Source organism: Leptonychotes weddellii, chromosome 13 (genome assembly GCF_054177405.1).
Source record: "Leptonychotes weddellii isolate Sample4059 chromosome 13, ASM5417740v2, whole genome shotgun sequence".
Lineage (NCBI taxonomy): Eukaryota > Metazoa > Chordata > Mammalia > Carnivora > Phocidae > Leptonychotes > Leptonychotes weddellii.
The window spans coordinates 72,182,624-72,201,395 of NC_138381.1; the positions used below are offsets into that span (position 1 = coordinate 72,182,624).

Below are 18,772 nucleotides of genomic sequence, written 5' to 3' on the forward strand. Positions count from 1 at the left end.
GCCACATAGCTCTCTGGACCCTGATGTTTCTAGAAGGGCAGCGTCTTGGCATTGATCAAAACTGTCAACTTCTCAAAGCCTGTCTTTGTCAGGGAGGGTGCTAAGCATTTGCATTCGTCACTCTTCTTCCTCCCAGGACTCCAGGAGGTAAGTGGTGGGTGACATTTGACACCTGAGGACACTGAGGCTCCAAGGAGGTGAAGTCACTGGCCCTGGGGTCATGCAGCCAGGACTGGGCAGAGCCGGCCCTCGTGCCGACCAGATGCCGAAGCCATGCGACCAGGGCCCTCCCTCATGGTCACTTGCTCACCTACACCGAGCGTCAGCCCCTCCTCTCTCCAACACCCAGCAGAGAGAGGGGCTTGCCAATTAGAGACGTTTCGGTGGGGGTGGGGGGGGCAGAGCATCTCTTGGGAGCCCACCCAGGCTGAAATGAGCCCCCCCCCGCACCCAGAGAAGGAGTGAGCACCCCAGGATCAGCCCCACCAGCACACGTGTCAGCTTTCAGCCCCCCGGGCCCAACAGCAGCCTGGCCTCGGAGGAGCCCCCAGTAGCTACTGGGGTTCTTTCCTCAGCCGCCACCTCCTCTCTTTGCCCAGAGCAGGCTGGTCCCGGAGGAGGAAGGGAAGGGCGGCCTGGAAGGGAAAGGATGCGAGGAACAGACTCGTGGCCCAGAAACCAGAATATTAATTTTTTTCCCATGCATGCGCCTTTAATTTTTCCCTTCCCGAGCCCGCCGTGCCTTTGTACTTTTGCAGTTGCAGCTGGTTTTATTTGCCGCCGCTGCTGTTGTTTTAAAAGGTCTATTTTCACATGGAATGTTATCCAATTAGCAGAGCAATGTGTTGGCTTAAATAAACACTTGGGGGGAGCCGGCAGCGGGGAGACGTGATGGCGGCTGGTGTTGGCAGGCAGAGCTGCTCTCACTGTGGTCAACAACGGTGGCTTTAATTGTGGGGTCGCACCGGTTAATGTGTCCCTGCCCGTTTCTTGCTTCGGCACCCTGCCGGGGGAGGGGGCAGGGGGTGGGAGTGGACACATGCCCCCCCCCGCCCCGTGCCCCAGGGCTGGGGTGCTGCTGAGTGTTTTGTAGGGGGCCCCCATCGGGCCCGGCCGCACCCATGCTGTCACCTTGCAGACTCTGCCGATGAGGAGGGAGTTTCTGGGTGGGGCCGGGGCCCGAACCCAGGTATGTCGGCTCCTAGCACAGTGCTCCTTCCCCAGCATCAACCAGCCCACTCATCGGCTGGCAGAGGAGAGAATTAGGCCCCGGTCGGTAACCAGCCCCGTGACGCGCAGGGCCAACCGTGAGGGAGCCAGACGGGGCCTCTCGAGGCCAGGACGGCCGCCTCGGCACCGGGTGCCCGGTGCGGCCCGCGCAGGCCTGCGCCGTCTTGCCTTGCCCTATAAGCGATGGTCGCCGTCAGGTTATCAGTGATGTGTGCTCAACACATGTTTGCTTAATTGAGTGTAAGGAGGGAGTAGAGCGCAGTCTCCGTGGGGCCTGTGGGAGCGCGGCGGGGTCCGAAGGGACCATCACCCCGTGGAAATGAGGAGGCCATGGATGCAGACAAGGGGCGTCATATCCCCGCACCCCAGGTTACTCATCCATCTGCACGTCGGGAATAATACCGCCCCCCGAGGCAACTGTGAAGATGAAAGGCCAGGCCCAGGCCATGGGACAGGGCACCACAGAAAGGGCAGCAGCGGAGTGGGCCGGGCCCCCGGGGTCGGGGCTGCTGCCTGGCTCTCAGATATTGTCTCCATCCGACTCTTTTTTTTTTTTAAGATTTTATTCAGATATTGTCTCCAGACACGTTAACTGCAAGCCCACTTGGGGATGGGGGTTTGGTCCCCACTTTCCTGTTCAGGCAGGTGTGTGAGGTGCGGACCCTCATGCCCGTGGCTCATTCGCAGGGTTTTTACCTCATTCCCATCGTTAGAGCTCAGGGGTAAAAGCATGTTGGAATCCTGAGCCTTGCATTTCAAGGCAGGGATTCAGGCTCAGCCAACACATTTACGGGCTGAGAAGCCAGGGTCAGGACAAGCCCCTCTCCTCAGCCTAGCAGGGGTGCATCCTTCATTTCCAGGGGATAAGCAGTGCCGTGAGGTACCCCTCTGCTCACCCCGTCCTTCCCTCCAGGCCTCTGCCCCCAGGGGAAGGTCAGCTTCCAGAGTTTTCATTCAGATTTATCAAGCAGTCAGTCTACGTTACCCAGGAGAGCTGACCAGCCCAGCGGAGTTGGATGACTTTCTCCCCTCCAGGAGCACTACTCATAACTGGAAAAGCTGTACTACCAAGGGCAGCAGCGGGGACCAGGACTCAGGCCCTTACCGTGTGCCAGGCACTGGGGTAAATGAATCGCTGCCATCTTATTTATTCTTCCTGCAGCTGCAGGAGGTCAGAGTGCCCCCACTTCACAGCGGAGAAAGTGGTGCCACCTCAGGTCACAAAGCCGGAAGGCAGCTGGGCCCCACTGTGGGCCCCACTTGGAGCCCAAGGCCGTTAGCAGGCGACACTGCCTCTGCCTGGTCGCTTCTGACCGTTGGTGACCTGACATTGGTTCTCTTCTCCCGGGGGCTCCTTTATCTCTCCAGAGGTCAGAGGTGGTGCTCACCTTTGTGTCCCCCACCATAGTGTTGGCTCACAGTGGGTGCTCCAGGGATGTCGAGTGGAATTGGACAGAGCTGCGCAGATGAACGCGGGAAGGGGAAGAGGCACATCTATTTGTTTGAGAGACGGAGTCGCCGAAGCCTGGAACCAAGGCCCCCCGGCTGTCTCTCTGAGAAACTTGTCCTCAGCCACCCGGTATCCTCACTTGCAGTGGACCGAGGTGCCGAGTGGGGTCCCCCGGGCCCCCAGTCCCATGCCAGGAGCTCCACTCATCCCGGGGACCAGCTCCCGCCTGCTGGCAGGACGTGCCGAGAGCTTGCTTTGGGGATTATGGGCACCAAGAAGCAGGGACGAGAAGGTTCTGCCCCTCAGAGCTCAGGATGCTGCCCAGAGAGACGCCGAGCATGCCGCCTGGCAGACCCTCCTCCCAGCAACACAGGCCCCACGTTCTTCAGCCACCTCCGCAGAGAGAAGGAGCCAAGCCCCCAGCGGTCCCTGCCAGGGCCCGGAGCTCCCGCTCCCGTCACTCAGTCCCGGGCTCCTGGGCACAGGGGGTCGCTCTTGGCCGTCTTAGGTCACACTTGCTCCAGGCATCGGGGGCGCAGATGGCAGATGGCTGGGCTCAGGTTGCCGTTGTCCATGCTCAGGTGGATTTGACGTCTGCGGAGAGAGGCAGCCCTCCCACTCTGCAAGACACAGAGCAGAAGGGGCCGAGAAGGGCCTGGACTTGCAAAGACAGGAGTCCTGTCCTCGGGCCCGGGCCAGGAGCCGCGGGCGCATGGGCCGGGAGTCCGGCCAAGGGCACCGAGTGGACTTTTGTTGCCGGGAGGAGGAGGTCTGTCTCCAGGGAGCGCTGCAGAAAGGTCAGGCAAGTGCTGTGCTGGCAGCCTTCCAGTGCCTTCCCTGTTCCGGAAAGATGGCTGCCAGCCCCGGTCACCGTCTAGCCCTGGTAGATTTCCTGGCGGGGTGGGGGAGGGGGGTGTTGCAGAAGAGGCAGCTGGGGGCTAGGGCTCTCGGAGCCCACAGTTGGTGGCTCAGGTCAGAGGGGATCCAAGGGGTGTGATTCTGGGACAGCCAAGCCAGGGAAGCAGACGACAGCGGTAGCTAGCCTGCACTCCAGCCAGACCTGCCCACGCTGGCCTCAGGACGCCTCAATTCTCTGAGCGGGGCCAGGCCCCGAGACCTGCTGTCCGAAGGGAGAAGTCCATCTGCCCCGGGTCAAGGCAGAGGGACTTGGGGCAGCCATCTGGGTCAGCAAACAGCCTCCTCCCTGATGATCCGAGAGGGATTTATGGAGGAGTAAGTAGGGCTCGGGGACTTGCCAGGGATGCTGACGCCCCCAGGGGCCAGTGACAGTGGGAGCTGTCTGAGAGGGGCCCGGTAGGTGCTCCGGTCCTGGAGGGAGGGAGGGAGCAAGGAAAGAAATGCCCCCACCCCCTTTCCTCCCTCCCTCCAGGACTACTGGCACCTCCCGATTGCTCACCCGGAACAGAAACCAGAGTGTGAGAGCCCAGTTATATGGCCCATGGGAGTCAGCTGCAAAAGCCAGGAGAATGTTCCAGAAAGCAGGAATAGCCCGCACTGGCCATCGGATGATGAGAGGAAGTGGCTGCAGAGAGCAGGGGCTCTCCCTTTCCGTGGCAGTCTCCTCCCGGGCAAAATAATGCACCCTTGGAGTTCCACTCTGGATCTTCGGGCTTCTGCAGTGACCCGAGCAGGTGGTGTGTACCCGAGTCCTGGTGGCATGGGCTGTTCCTGTCCCCTGAGGTCCCAAAGTCATACCCGTTGGGAGCAGATCTTCCCCTCTCCATTGCCAGACGCAAGACCGTGTATGCACCAGGTCATGTCCTAATCAGAAGGCAGAGCATCCCATGCATATGGGCAGCCGAAGACACGAGCTCCTTGCTCCTCTTTCTTGGTCTGTATCGTAGGGGTGTGGAGGGACCACAGCAGGATGTTTAAGCCAGCCCTCCGTCTCTGGCCAGGACCAATTTGAGCGTCCCTTCCAGGCTGCAGACCTTCGGTGAAAGAGCTCCACGGTTGGCTCCGTGAATACGGTAGCCTCCCACCAGTTTGTTACCCACGGTCAGCCATGGTCCAGAAGCAGGTGGCCCTCCTCCGGAGAAGGTCGGTGTAGCCTCACACGACATCAGACGCCCATGTCATGCACCTCGCTCACTCCCATCTCATCACCCAGGCACGTTACCCTCTCACACTGTCACACGAAGAAGGGGGAGTTCAGTACAGTAGCATATTTTGAGAGAGACCACATTCACGTAACTTTTATCACAGTTTATTGTTATAATTGTTCTAGTTTATTAGTGGTTATTTTTGTTGAATCTCTTACTGTGGTTAATTTATAAACGAAACTTTACTATAGGTACGTCCGTATAGGGAAAATATAGTATGTGTGGGTTCCATACCGCCTGTGGGTTTGGGCATCCACTGGGGTCCTTGAACGTATCCCCCACAGATAAGGGGAGCGACCGTGTTCCCTGGGCACACTCTCTCCTGAGCACTGCTAGGGGCAGCAAGGAGAGAGGCCTTCCCTCCAAGGTTCAAGGCTGAGCCGAGGAGGCCGGCCCACAGGCAGGTGTTCATGGGGCCGGTGCTGGGCTGGAGGCCACGTGGGCAGGGCACAGGCAGGGCAGCTGGCTTTCATCTCTGTGAGGAGAACAGGGTGTGCCCTGGGCCACCAGCAGTTTGGCTGTGACGAGGGAGCCCTTCCGCGGCCAGAGCGGGTTACAGAGGCCCAGGGATGGAAGGTATAGGGTCTGAAAGAAGCAAGAAGGAAGTTGACGTGCGTAGGGACCTTGGCCGGCACCTGTTTTCCTTTCATTGAAATGGGAGAATAATGTCTGTTCTCAGGAGTAGGTTGGGATCATAAGCTTAGAGTTCCAACCCAGGAGATCCATAAGCCAGGGGAAGAAGAAGGCCCTTTCATTCCAAGGGAAGAAAACAGGCAGCAGAGGCAGGATTTGGAGAGAAGCACCAGGCCAGGAATGTCTAACTCCCCGCCTTTTCTGAGACACCCTCATTGCACCGACTCCTGGGCACCCCCAGATGAACGAGGCCCTGAGAGCTGATTTGGCAGAGGTGTGCTCTGCCTGCAGCTGAGGTTCAGAACTCCCGGGAGGAAGGTGGCGTGGGTCTCAGTAGGCACAGAGGCCGAGGAGGAAGCTGCTGGTGGGCCCCAGGCCAGAGAGGCCAGGGCTGCACGTTCCCCTCTGCTGTGCCTGCAACCTTCCATGTCTTCTGCACTAGCCTGAAAGCCCCTTGAGGCCTGGGCTGTGTCCTCCTCCTCACCCACCCCCTGCCTTCTAGGATCCCCAAAATATAGCAAGCTCCCCTTAGGCTCTTAATGAAATACGACTACTCTGGATCGTCCAAGGCCACTTTTAGCCTCGAGTCGCTGTCCCTGCGGCGTGCAACAGTCTGAGGCCACTGTGTTGCAACTAGCCAGGGCACTCAGGAAAGCGGCCTGGTCTCCTGTGAACCGGAGGGGACTGGGACGAGGGAAGCTTAGTCCTGCTGTTTTTGGAGAACCACGTGCTGTGCTCCAACGCCAAATGCACGAGAGCTTTTGTGTCCCACCGAACATTGTTCCTGCTCTTTGGTGGCGTAAGGGGGGCAGAGGGCATCCATAATAATAATAACAATAACGGTGCTCTAAATGTTAGACTTCACAGTTCACGGGCTCCTCCTCTCCATTTGCTGCTGCCGCCACTCAAAGAAACAGGTCCCAGAGAGATTAAGCAGCCTGCCCAAGCTCACACGGCTCGTAAGTGGTGCAGTGGGGATTTGAACCAAAGTAGCCCAGGCCCAGAGCCCCCAGTCTTAATGGCTGTGCCGCCTCACCTCTGGAGTTTGCAAAGCCCTTCCAAAGAGGGGATGAGAATTTGGAAGGCTTTCCATCAGAGGCAAGAGAGGAGAAGGGAGTGTCTAGCAACTGCTACAGTGAGCCGAGCCCTCTGCAGCCTTGGTGGGGCACAGCAATGGAGAACGGGTCTCCAGGGGTGGGAAGGAAACACCAGTCTGAACGCTGCACGCAGAGGGAGGCCGGGGTGGGGGCGCTTCACCCGAGCCCACCTCCCAGGCCCCCCCCCCCCCCCCCGCTTCTCTCTGCGGCTGAGCTTCCACCAGATGCAGCTTGGTGGCCGCGCCCGCCCGCCTGCATCCCCGGGACCGCAGCTCCTCGGGGACCCGGGCGCCAGGAAGAATACCCACCACGCCAGACTCCCGACTGACTTCTCTCCCCATCTTAAAACCCCAGCTCCCGCAGTCAGGCTGTTTCTCTGCCATGCCAGCTGAGAACGCGTGTGTTTTAAAGCTCTGAATGGGCCATTTCGGCTCCGAGTCCAGATGCATTTTTATACCCGCATGGAAAAAATGCAGAGGCTCCGCTGGCAGTCAGAAGAGTTTTTTAAATTAAAGTCAAAAAGAAAAGGGAAAAAAAAAAGTTTCCTGCACCTGGCCCTTCTCAGAAAAGCGCAGCTGAGAACAAAGCGTTTCTGTGCTTTGACCACGTCTCATTTTATTTTATTTTTTTATTTTTATTATTTTTTAAGATTTTATTTATTTGCGAGAGAGAGAATGAGAGACAGAGAGCATGAGAGGGAGGGAGGAGAGTCAGAGAGAGAAGCAGACTCCCCGCCGAGCAGGGAGCCCGACGCGGGACTCGATCCCGGGACTCCAGGATCGTGACCTGAGCCGAAGGCAGTCGCTTAACCAACTGAGCCACCCACGCACCCCACATGTCTCATTTTAAAAAGATGCGTGTCCCACCCAACCTCCCACCAGTGCTTTTCAGGTTCGGTTGTTGGTGGAATATCCGCTGTGGGCGAGCCCCTGGGCTTGTTGCATGTTCATCCCATAATTAGCCCATTTTACAGATGAGGAGACCGAGGCTCCCAGTGGGGTACTGGCCTTACCGAGGGTCACCTCGACTGCCATAACAAAGTACCACAGGCTGGGTGGCTGAAACCAACAGAAATTGACTATGTCACAGTTCTCAAGGCTAGGAGTCCAAGATCAAAGGGGCAGGAGTTGTTGGGTTCCTTTCAAGGGAAGTCTTTTCCCCTCCTCTTCCCCAGCTTCTGGTGACAGCGGCATTCCTCGGCCCGTCTCCACGGGGCACCCACCCTGCATCTGTCTTCACGTGGCCACAGTCGTAGTGGATTAGGGGGCCCGCCTTCTCTAGGATGCCCTCACCTTCGCTGGACTACATTTGCAAGGACCTATTTCCAAATCGGGTCAGAACCCGAGGTACCAGGGGCTTGGATTCCAGCATCCGTTCTTGGGGGGAACACGGTCCAGCCCGTAACAGTCATGCTGAAGGTGAGGGCCAGAGGTGGATCGGTTCCGGTGTGGAGCTCTCCTGGGCACGCACTGCCTCCTCGCAGCGTGGAGGAAGCAAGAGGGATGAGCCCCACGGCCCCTCTTCTCATACCGCAGGGTGCTGACTGCAGCCCAGAAGCACAGACGAAGACGCCACCCTTAGCCACTGTTGCTTCCCGTGCTGACGGGCACCCGGGGCTGGCCTTGTCCACACCCACCACTGACCCGAGGCCTCTCTGCTAAGAGAAGGAAATTGCAGATGTGATAAGTTGGTAGTAACAGCACAACCAGGATGAGAGCTAGCATCTATTGAGCACTTACTGTGTGCCCCCACGCTGTTGTAGGCGCCTTCCATGTGAACTCTTTCTCATCTCCCACGGAACCCTTAGACTGGAGTGCCATTAACATTCCCATTCCATAGACCAGGAAACTGAGGCCAGAGAGATTCATTAACTTGCCCAAGGTCTCGAAGCGAGGAGGTACAGGACCTGCCCTGCCCAGACGCGGTGGCTCCGGAGTCTAGGTGCGTGGCCTCTCTGAACCACGGGAGAGCAGCAAGACGAGCCCCTGGGCGGTGCCACTTAGCTTGGGCTCTAGCAACGTTTACAAGGGAGCTCGCCAGGACCGCATGGTTCCATTCGTTGGAATTGCCCAGAACAGGCAAATCCAAAGAGACGGAAAGCAGACTAGTGTTGGCCGGGGGCCGGGGGGAGGGTGTGGAGTGTCCAGTCCTGAGTGTGGGGTTTCTTCCGGGAGGATGATGATGAAGTGTTCTGAACTTCACGTGGTGATGGCCGCACAACTCTGAATATCCTGAAAACCAGTGAACTGCGTACTTCAGATGGGTGACTTGCACGGTGTGCGGGTTACATCTCAGTAAAGCAGCCCCAAACACCAGAGAGGGGAGTAGGCAGAACTCGGACGCCAGGAGCAGCGAAGAGCAGGAGGACGGAGCTGCTGAGCCAGGGGAAGGAGCCAGCGCCTGGGAGGGCGAGGGCCTTCCAGAGGCTGAAGGCAGCCTGGCCTGTGGCAGTGGAGAGAGATGGGGGACAGACTCCTCGAGGCTAGCGAAGGACAGAGCCACCAGGCAAAAGCAAGGGGCCTGTGGCCTCTGGTGGCCCAGTGGGAGGCGAACCAGCTCATGGGGTGGCCCTCCCCAGACAGGACACAGCATGGGAAAGGAGCCGGCCGCGGGCCCGGGCACCAGTTATAGGCGGTTATATTGACGGCATGGTCACTTGCAGCTGTCTCCCTGGGAATGTAACCCGCTAATTGAATAAAGTGCCCAACAGCTCCCACACCCTCACCAGAGAGCAGGTGTCACAAGGGCTAGAACCTGGCCTTTGAGCTGGAGGCGCCAGCAGGCGGGAGGGGGACAGGATGCCGCGTCTGCAGTCGGTCTCCGCTAACTCGCAGTTTCATTTCCTGTCCTTGCTCCCCCAGAAAGCCTTCCACGCGCTGTGTCACAGCACCCACCTGTACGGCCGGAGACTGGTCCTGGAGTGGGCTGACTCGGAGGTGAGCCTGCAGGCCCTGCGGCGGAAGACGGCCGAGCACTTCCACGGTAAGTGCGCCGGGGCTCCCGAGAGGACTGCCCTTGGGCTGCATCGGGCGAGATGCCCTGTCTCCTTCCCTGCGCATGCTGCGTGTCCTCCCTGTGCCCCCCAGATCTGTTCCCACCCCTCTTTCCCTGCTTCACACCAAGAGGCTGATCTGTGTGGACGGCCCCCGTAGCCTCCATGCCCTTTAGCTTCCGGCTGGGTCGGGTCATTGGGAGGCCTGGCAGGAAATTGGGGAGAGGCGGAGACTGGGGTCAGGAGGTTTATCCCTTCCCCATCCCACCCTCCCGGCCCCCGCCTTCCATCCTGCCAGCTGGCTGGCTGACACCCAAGGCCACAGCTCACATCTGGTTGCCCTCTCTACCCGGCACTTTCTCTCTAGGGCCCCGTGGCCAGCCTAGGGGGTCACTCACACTGAAACCCCTGCCCTCTGCCGCCTCTTTGGTGGACCCTCCTCGGTTACTCCGTTTGAGGACCGTCCACTCGCTGCTGGGGGCCTGATGGTCCCAGGACCTGACTCCACCTCTTACACACTTTGGTGGCATCACGTGGCCTCGGTGATTATTCAATCCATCCCCAGAAAATACTCAGTGAGCACCTGCTCTCCTCTGGCACAGCGGTGAGGCTGTGACCTAGCTGGGCGGTGGGTTCGAATGGAAGAGGCCGGATACATTACTTGAGTGGGTGGTCTAGAAAGGCCTCCCTGCAGAGGTGACATTTGTGCCCACGAAAGGGCTGTCTGAGCAGTGGGGACCTTGAGCTTGGCACCTGGAGAAGCAGGGAGGCCGGTGTGGCTGAAACAGAGAAAGTGGAGAGAGTGGGAGCTGGCTCACAAGGGGCCTCGTCCTATCCAGCAAGTTGCTGGGGAATCAGCAGGAGGGAATGAGGAAAAGTCCTGAGAACACCAGGCCACAGTGGGCATGTGGAAGGCATGGCAGGTGCCCCCAACTGGCCCTCCCAGTGTGCACCCCCACACTCGGGATATCGAGGGACCTTTGAACTTGAATCCCATCTCCACGCCTCTCCCACGCATCGCAGAAGTGCGTTCACGGCCAGGCAGTAAAGGGCAGCTGCTAGCCTCCCACCCACTTAGGATCCAATTGGCTTTAGTGACGGCTGCCCAGGAAGTGGCCTCACCCGGCCGGGAATGCGTCTCTTCCTCCCACCTGCCTGGGAAAGCCGGGCTTGGTGACGGGGCTCCGTAGTTTCAGCCACGGCATCGGCCACGGCTGCTCTGAGGTCTCAGGTGGCAGGCTGCCTTCCTCCACCCAGGAGTCCCAGGGACAACTGGAGGGTTCACGGCTCTCGGGGGCTTTCCTGGGTGGGCCAGTTACCCCAGGCGCCTGCCATTGCTCCCCACACCCATCCCCACTGGGCAGCGGGGAGCCAACAGTGTCACCTGGGGCAGCCTGGGGGTGTTGGCTACAAAGCCCGTGTGGGGATGGAGCCTAGAGCCAGGACGTGATCATTTACTGTCCCAGTCAGCGACACTCTGTTTCCCCAGTCGGGCAGCGGCTCAGGGGAACCCGCAGAGGAGGCGGCCCGTATGGGGTGGCAGTTCTCCATTGGGCCTCGCCGGTCTTGCTCCGGGCGAGCAAGCAGGGCTTCCCAGCAGTGTCTCAGGGATGTAAGACTGCGTCCCTCTCAGGTGTGCTACGGACGCCACAGAGACAGGGACAAAAGCCTCTGGCTGTAGTTCAGCCTGCCAGACCCTTCAGAATACGCCCTTGCCCTACCCACTCCAGGGGCCTCTTCCAGCCCCGTCCCACCAAACCTCCCCGAACGCCCTGCGGTGCTCTGTGTCTTCCCATGTGTTCTTCCCTCTGCTCGGAATGCTTGGCCCTCGAGTTTTTACTAAGCAGACAGTGCCTGTGCAGCCATTAAGGCCCAGCTCAAATGACACCTCCCCCAGGAAGCCCTCCCTTTCTCTGCCCGCCTCCTTACGTATCAGTAACAGCTCCATCCTCTGCTCTCCCAGCTCCATTCCTATACTTCCATGCTGTGTCATAATTTATTTCGTTATGGTTTATCCTCACGGGACTAAAGCCTTTCCCCACATGGAGACTGTGTCCTCGGGTTCCTCTCTGGGCGCCCCCCGTGCCTGGCACAGCGTCCGGCATAGGCCAGGCCCTGCCCTCCATCTGAGGCTGGGGAAGATCCCAGCAAAGGCGCACGGACAACCAGAGAAATCAGGACTGAGTACACAGTCCCCAACTTACAACTCAATAAGTCCCCAAATCCTGACGTGCCAAAAGGGAATGAACCTATCCGTATCGACAGCCATTGACAGGCCCAAATGCACCCGTCGGCAAATGTTTGTGTAAGGGACTCGCCTGCTCCTCTGCACCGCCCACCCCCGGGGCCGGCGGCCTGCAGGCTCAGCAGTTCTGCCCTGCGTCGGAGAGAAGCCCCCTTCAATAAATTGAGTTCCAAAGACAGCATTATTGCCTCACCCCAGCGGAAAGACTCGGTCGGGAGCGTTTCCGCGGGATCGGCTGTCTCCGAGTATCCGCTGAAGGCCGCGGCCCAGACAGGCCAGGTACAGCCACGGCAGGAATAGAGGCAGGAGCTTCCTTCCACACGTCTGCCCCTGCATTCCCCAGCAGCCCTGCGAGATGGGCATGATGAGCCCCGGTGTTTCGTTTTGTTTTTTTAATTTTAAGATTTTATTGATGTATTTGAAAGAGAGCAGGAGCAGGGGAAGGGGCAGAGGGAGAAGCAGACTCCTCGCTGAGCAGGGAGCACCAGGGATCAGGACCCTGGGATCATGACCTGAGCCACCCAGGCACCCTTGATTGGCCCCATTTTACGGATGGGAAAACTGAGGCCAAGCAAGCATTGGAGTGACACGTGACAGCTACTGTTTATTAAGGACTCACTCTGCGCCAGGGCCCGTCCCCAGTACATGACCTGCCCCATCTCACTTAGCCTCGCGACATCAGTAGCAGCTGTAGGCGCTGCTGTCTCCATTTTATAGACAAAGAAACTGAGGCACGCCCACGGTCACGCAGCTGGAAAGGGGCAGATGTGAACTCCAGGCCAGCTCTAGAGCCTCCCACCCCACCCCGCCGCCCTGTTCTGCATGGTACTAGCAAATGCCATTTTCCGGAAATTTGGGGCCTTTATTTGATCTGGGGTGTATGAGTATTTCCTGCATGGCTTCCCTCATCCTGACTCATCCAGGGTCCCTTCCAGACTCTCCTGGGTCCCTTCCAGAAATGGAGGGGATGAATAACAGATCATGATGGAAAATGTCAGGCGGCCCTCTGGAATTGACGCAGCATGTCCTCATAGAAGGCCCTGTGGGGTGCGCGTTACCGTGTCCCCGCTTATAGGCGGGAAAGCTCAAGTGCAAGGTGAGAGGAGAGCCCCGAGGTCAGTTTTGAGGGTCAGCCCAGCTCTGTGTTTGGACCCCCTTTGAGTCCCCCTGGAGGAATATTGCCCTCTCAGGTTCTGGAAGGGGTCATGAGCTCTGAGCTAACCGAGTGTGCAGAAGTAAGTGCTACCAGACAGACCCTCCCCGCATCAAGGGAAGATGGGCAGGGTCCCACCAGGGAACAGAATTTACCCCAGGCGTTGGCAGGAAGAGCCTGTAATGCCAAGGTGAGGGCAGGGGCCAGAGGTGAGCAGTAGCGAGTAGCAGTCCTCCCATCCCCAGGGCCTATAGGGACAGGCGGGGAGGAAATGATGCCCCTGGGGTCCATCGAGAGCAGGGCCTGCAGACACCTACTCAGTCCCCTAGTATAGAGGGCCACAGCCAGTGCCGGAGAACTCCCCAAAGCAGGGGGGGGAGCTGGGGGAAAATGCCTGCAGCTCCCTCCCCTCCCACCTCTGCTCCCCTCTGGGTCTCCCCTTGGCCCATTGCATCTGTAAGCCGGAGGGCCAGGTCCCCTAGGGACACCTGCCAGGGGACAGCAGGGCAGAGGATGGATCGGGGGGCACTGGAGAATATCCAGCCCATGTGGTGCCCACGAACAGCAGGGGTGTGGCTGGGGTGGGGGCCGGCCGGCTTTGCTGAGGGGAGGCCTCCCATCTGGAGGGGTCTCTCAGACGCGCGCCCGCCCACGTGTCGAACCTCCACACTGGCCTCACCTGTCTGGGTCGAGAAGAGGCGACAGCCTGAAAGTAAAGTCATTCCCGGTCGTGTTTCCCAGCACTGTTTCTCAAAGAAACACGTGATAATCCTCGGAAAACAAAAGAAAGCTCTCTCCAGAACACAGCAAGATAAGACACAGGGATTTGTACCCTAGAATCCGTGAAACTTGGTCTTCGTGGATCCTAGTCTAGGGCTGGCCTCAGAGGAGCTGTGAACACCCAGAAATGTCTTGGGGGGGGGGGGAGGTGTGCGTGCGTACATGCACATGCACGTGTGTGTGCGCGTGTGTATGTCTCTGGCAAGAGAATCTGTTGTCATCAGATTTCCCATAAGCTCCTGGTCCCCAAGAGGTTGGCTGTAGGAGAAGGAGCGTTGACCTTGTAATCAAGGACACCCGGTTTCTGTTGCTCCCTGGCTGAGTGTCCAGGGAGACGTCAGTGCGCCCTCTGGGCTTCCGTTTCCCCTTTCACCAACCAGGGAGGCTAACCAAGGCACTCACCGCCTTATAGAATTGTCCTGAAGATGATCTGTGAGTAACAAAATCATCAGGAGCTGCCTTTTTGGTTTTTTTCGCCCACAGGGCACTCCCCCCGCCCCCCCACCGCAGGGCACTCCCGAGGTAGAGATGTGTGTCTTCCCATTTTACAGATGAAGGAAGGAGGCGATGAAGTCACTTGCCTGGGGTCACGCAGGCCGTGAATGGTGGAAGCCAGGTTTGAGCTTGTACAGTCCGGCTTAAGCACCCTGTACTCAGGGCAATGGCTCCATCCGTCCTTCCCACGTTAGCTGGACCCTGGGGGGTGGGGGGCGGGTGGACAAGCCGGCCCAGAACAGGTGCTCTGGAGCCCGCAGTCCCTCCTACCCACCCACCCCATTGTCTGAGCTCTTCGGGGGGAATGGTCGGCGCCTCCGCAGCCCTGAATGTTCAGAATAGGGCTGCTGGCCTCCTGCTCTCCTGGCTGGACCCTTTTCCCCGCTCTGCCCCTTCCCCGTGGCGAAAAATACCCAGCTCATTTGTGTCGAAATCCGCATTGTTCAGCGTTTCCAGGGCCCTGGCAGACTCCGAGGGCAGGTGGGACCCATGCCCAGTCTCCTCCCTCCACGCCAGGCTCTGCCAGGAAGGCACTCAGATCTCAGGTGGAGGCCTCAGCCCTGTTTGCCCAGCCCAAGCCCCGAGGCCACGACAAAGGGCTCCCCGGGCTCCCTGTGGAATGTGGGCCGGGGAATGACAGGCAGGCGTCTCAACCAATCAGCAGGCCCAGGCATGAAGCTAGCTGGCGAACCCAGAGCTCCACACCCCTGCAGCCAGCACCTCTCTCCAACCATGGGTCCCTGATGAGCCTAGGTGAAGGTGGACGGCTCCGTGTACGTCAGGCTAGATAAGACTAATTATCATTAGTACTGCTGTAACAACTCTCATCTGTTAAGCCTTACTGCGTGCCAGGTGTTATCGACGAGGTTGCAGGTATCAATCCTGCAGAGTCCTAGGACGTAAATACCGTCATGAGCTTCTGCTTCACAGATGAGTAAACTGAGGCACAGAGAGGACAGATACCCTGCCCAAGGGAGCACCCGATTACTAGCGGCCGAGTCAGGAGTCAGACCTGGGCTTTTGGCCATCCTGCTGGACTGAGTCTTTGTATCAGAGGGTGCGCACCGATGCCCCTTCCGCTTACCCCCGGGGGTGTGTCCCCATACCTGCTCTTTGTCCTCGGGCACGGCACTCGGCCTCAGCTCTGTCATCCGTACAGCGGGACGAGGGCGCCCCACCTCCTCTGGGGAACCATGGGGCTCAAGGAGACGATGCTTCTAATGCTCCTGGCACGAGTGAGCGTGCGGCACATGTCACTGCCCCAGTTGTTCCTTCTCGGGGCTGCCCGGTCAAGCCAAGCTGAGGGAGGATGTGCTCAGGACAAGGAAGAGAGACAAAAGAGGAGCCCTGGTTTTTATAAGGCTGGGCGATAACCGAGTGTGCGTGTGTGTGTGTCCGCGTGTGTGAGAGAATGGAGGTGCCCAGCACGTGGGCAGCACCCAGGACGGTGCATTTGCATCTGACTCTGGATGCCAGCTCGTCTCCCGTGTCTTGAGCCTGTAGCCCCGTGCCTGGCACACAGTAGACGCTTAGTACACAGCAGCGAGGAGGAGGAGGGGGAGGAGGATTCCTCGCTGGGGAGACGGCGTTCGTAATGCCCTGCCTTCCGACGCAGGTGTGGGATCTAGATGTGCTCCGTGCCCAGCCTGGTGCTCGCCGCTCACCGAGGCTCCTGTAGTGGCAGCCAAAGAAGCTTGTTTGAAACCCCCCTGGCATCCCCACCCTCTGGAAGCCTTCATCCTATCCCTTGTCCCCATAAGATGGCAGGGTATTACGTTTTCCTGCGATACACCCGTCACATTGAACAGCAAAGAGCAGGTCTCTGAATGTCATTGGCAAAGTTGCCCTGGGTCTTGACACCAGACAGAGGCGCTTTGAGAGGGAATAGCAAGACGGCCGTCCTGCACAGAGCCGTCCTCCCCTCGCCCCTGTCCCACCCCCGCCTCCCCTCCCGGCCCAGAACCAGCTTTCCCCTCTGCACCTCGCGGCCCCCGCTAGGTGAAGTGCTATTCTTCAGCGCTTCGCGTGTGGGAGGGTGAAAAGAGAGAGCAAGGAGGGAAGAAAGAGGAAAGTCGGCCACTGGCTGTGTCCTTTTCTTCCCGAGCGTGTTACGAGCCAGCAGGGTCGAGGCATCGAGAAGCTTTCAGGGCCTCGGCAGGCCGCGGTACCCGCGAGTGGCACCAAGAGAATATAATGGTAGAGAAGCAATCCACCCGCAGAACCCTCTGTTTCAGAGCCCGCACAGCCAGGGAGGCCCGGGCAAACAGGCTTTTATTGGGCCGGGAGCGCGGCTCTGCTTCCCGCCGTTGTCTCATTCCAGCTGGGAGGACTGATGGGCTGTGGTTAGCGGTTGCACCTTTCACCCCCGGAGCCGGGAGCGCAGACATGACCGGCATGGCAAGCAGATGACAGTGGCGCCTCCCCCACCCGCCCGAGCCGGCCCCGGGCCGGGGCGGGAGATCTGCGCTCTCCGGGCGTGGACGGGTGCCCGTCCCGGTGGGTCACCAGCCTCCAGCACACGCTGCCCACCCCCCAGTCGGGGACCAGCTGGCGAAGGGGCCTGACTTGCTGGTGCCCTCGTCCTGGCAGCCCGACCCCGGCCCCCCTCGCCCGCAGCTCTCAGCCAGAGCATCAGAGATTGGCCCTCTCCCTGGTACCCCTTGTCTGCTCAGTTCCCCCATCATGCCCCTCGCCCCGTCCTCCTGCCACTTTGTGTTCCCATGTGTGATTGTCTGATGTCTCTTCTCCCCACGAGGCTCTGCCCTCCAGGGCACAGGGCCCATCTCCGCATCCCCGCGTGGCCCCGCATCTAGGACAGAGTGGGCACTCCTTAACTGTCTGGGCCGGACACACGATCATCGGAAGGGCCCATTCTGACCGAGCATCTCACCTCTAGCAGCCACGGTGCGGGAGTCGGCTCAGTCCCTCCCCACTGTCAGCTCACTGGAGGGAAGCCGGGGTGCAGGGACCCTGGACTGTCAGCTGTGCGGCCAGCCCTGGAGCCCTGCTCGGCCTGAAGCCAGCTGTTCCCCCGCCTTGAGCCTGGGCACACCACCAGTCTGAAAGAGGCAGCCACGTGACTTCTTATTAAAGACCAAGTCAGGTGCAGGAGAAGAGGAGGGGAGAGGGCTGAGTGGAGGACCCGCTCTGCGCGGGGTGCACGGCCGAAGGGTTTGGGGACGGCATCCCATTTTAGCCTCCCAGCTCACTGGAAAGAAGTGCTGTTCCCGTCTTTCTGGGCTGCACACTGAGACCCAGAGAGGTCTAGTGAATTGCCAGAGGGCACACAGCTTTGCACACTGCAGAACAGCTAACCCTATCTCACCGCGCCCTATTCCGCAGAAGCCCCCAAATCCCAAATCGCTCCCCCTTTATTGGACCTGGCCTCCCAATCCAGGCAGAGCAGCTCTTGCAAACCAGAGCCCACAGCCAGATCCAGCCTGCAGCCTGTTTTCGTAAATAAAAGTTTTTTTTGGCATATGGCCGTGCCCGTTTGTTCCCGTGGTCGGTCGGACCGCATGCTCTTACTGTGAGGGAAGAGCAGAGGGGCTGCCGCAGAGATCCTGTGGGCTGCAGAGCCGAAACTATTTACTGCCTCCCCACTTACAGAAAAAGTATGCAGCCCCTGGGGCTCGAGAAATGGCTGCCCTTATTTTATCTAAAAGCCATGGGGATGGCTAATTCCCCCTACCATGACCTCTCCTTTCTCAGAGAGTATACAGTTGTAGAAGCACCACGGCCACACCCTCACGCCCCCCCCCCCCAACTGAAGTCTCTGCTTAAGAACTCCAGCTTTCCCTGGGAAGGAGACCCCATTGTTCTGCCCCTCGTTTACTCCGTTCATTCATTCATTGATTCATGTGCTCAACTTTGCATTGACCACCTCATGATCAAGCCTTACTCAGCCCTGAGGACCAAGCAGTGAACCAAAGAGAAGGCCCCTGCCCTCGTGGAGCTGATATTTCAGGGGGAGAGACAGATGGCCAAAAAGAAAAAGTAAATAACAAAGTTAGGATGATAGCAAGCCCTATGGAGGAAATTAGAAAGGATAGCAAGATGCTCCTCAGGGGTGGGGAGGAGTGGAGAGATTTCCCCCTCCTCTTGGCGCAGCCCTGGCCTGGAAAAAGTCTTCCCAAGGAGTCAGTGTTTTTTTGATGGGAGGAAAAAAGCCAGCCAGCCCAAGATCGGGGCGGCGGTGGGGGGCGGGGGGGGAGAGACAACATTCCAGGCACAGGGACCCGCAGGTGCAAAGGCCCTGGGGCAGGAGCATAGTCATAACAGGCCACCGTGGCTAGAGAACAGTTCCAGGGTGGAGAATGCTAGGAAACAAAGCTGGAGAGAGGCCAGCAGGGCTCCTTGTGGGGCCTGGCAGGGAGCCTGGCTTTTATTCAACATAAATCAGGAAGTCCCTCAAAGATTTAAGAAGGGAGGATTTACACTGTCAGACCTCTTCCTCCCTGTTCTATGGTGCATGCATTGTAGAGGGGCAAGAGTGGAGGTAGGAGTCCCATCATGGTCCTCCCAGCGAGCAGGGGCAGTGGCCTGGTTGGGACAAAGACCGGGGGATGGAGAGA

At 59.0% G+C, this 18,772-nt stretch overlaps 1 protein-coding gene across 1 annotated transcript in view; it reads left to right on the top strand.

Moving 5' to 3' along the window:
• RBM19 (RNA binding motif protein 19) overlaps positions 1-18,772 on the top strand; it is a 128,848-nt gene that overhangs the window by 84,714 nt on the left and 25,362 nt on the right. Inside the window, exon 22 of the mRNA XM_081800951.1 lies at positions 9,395-9,515. Coding sequence (XP_081657077.1) covers positions 9,395-9,515 — 121 coding nt within the window. The remainder of the gene's footprint in view (positions 1-9,394; positions 9,516-18,772) is intronic.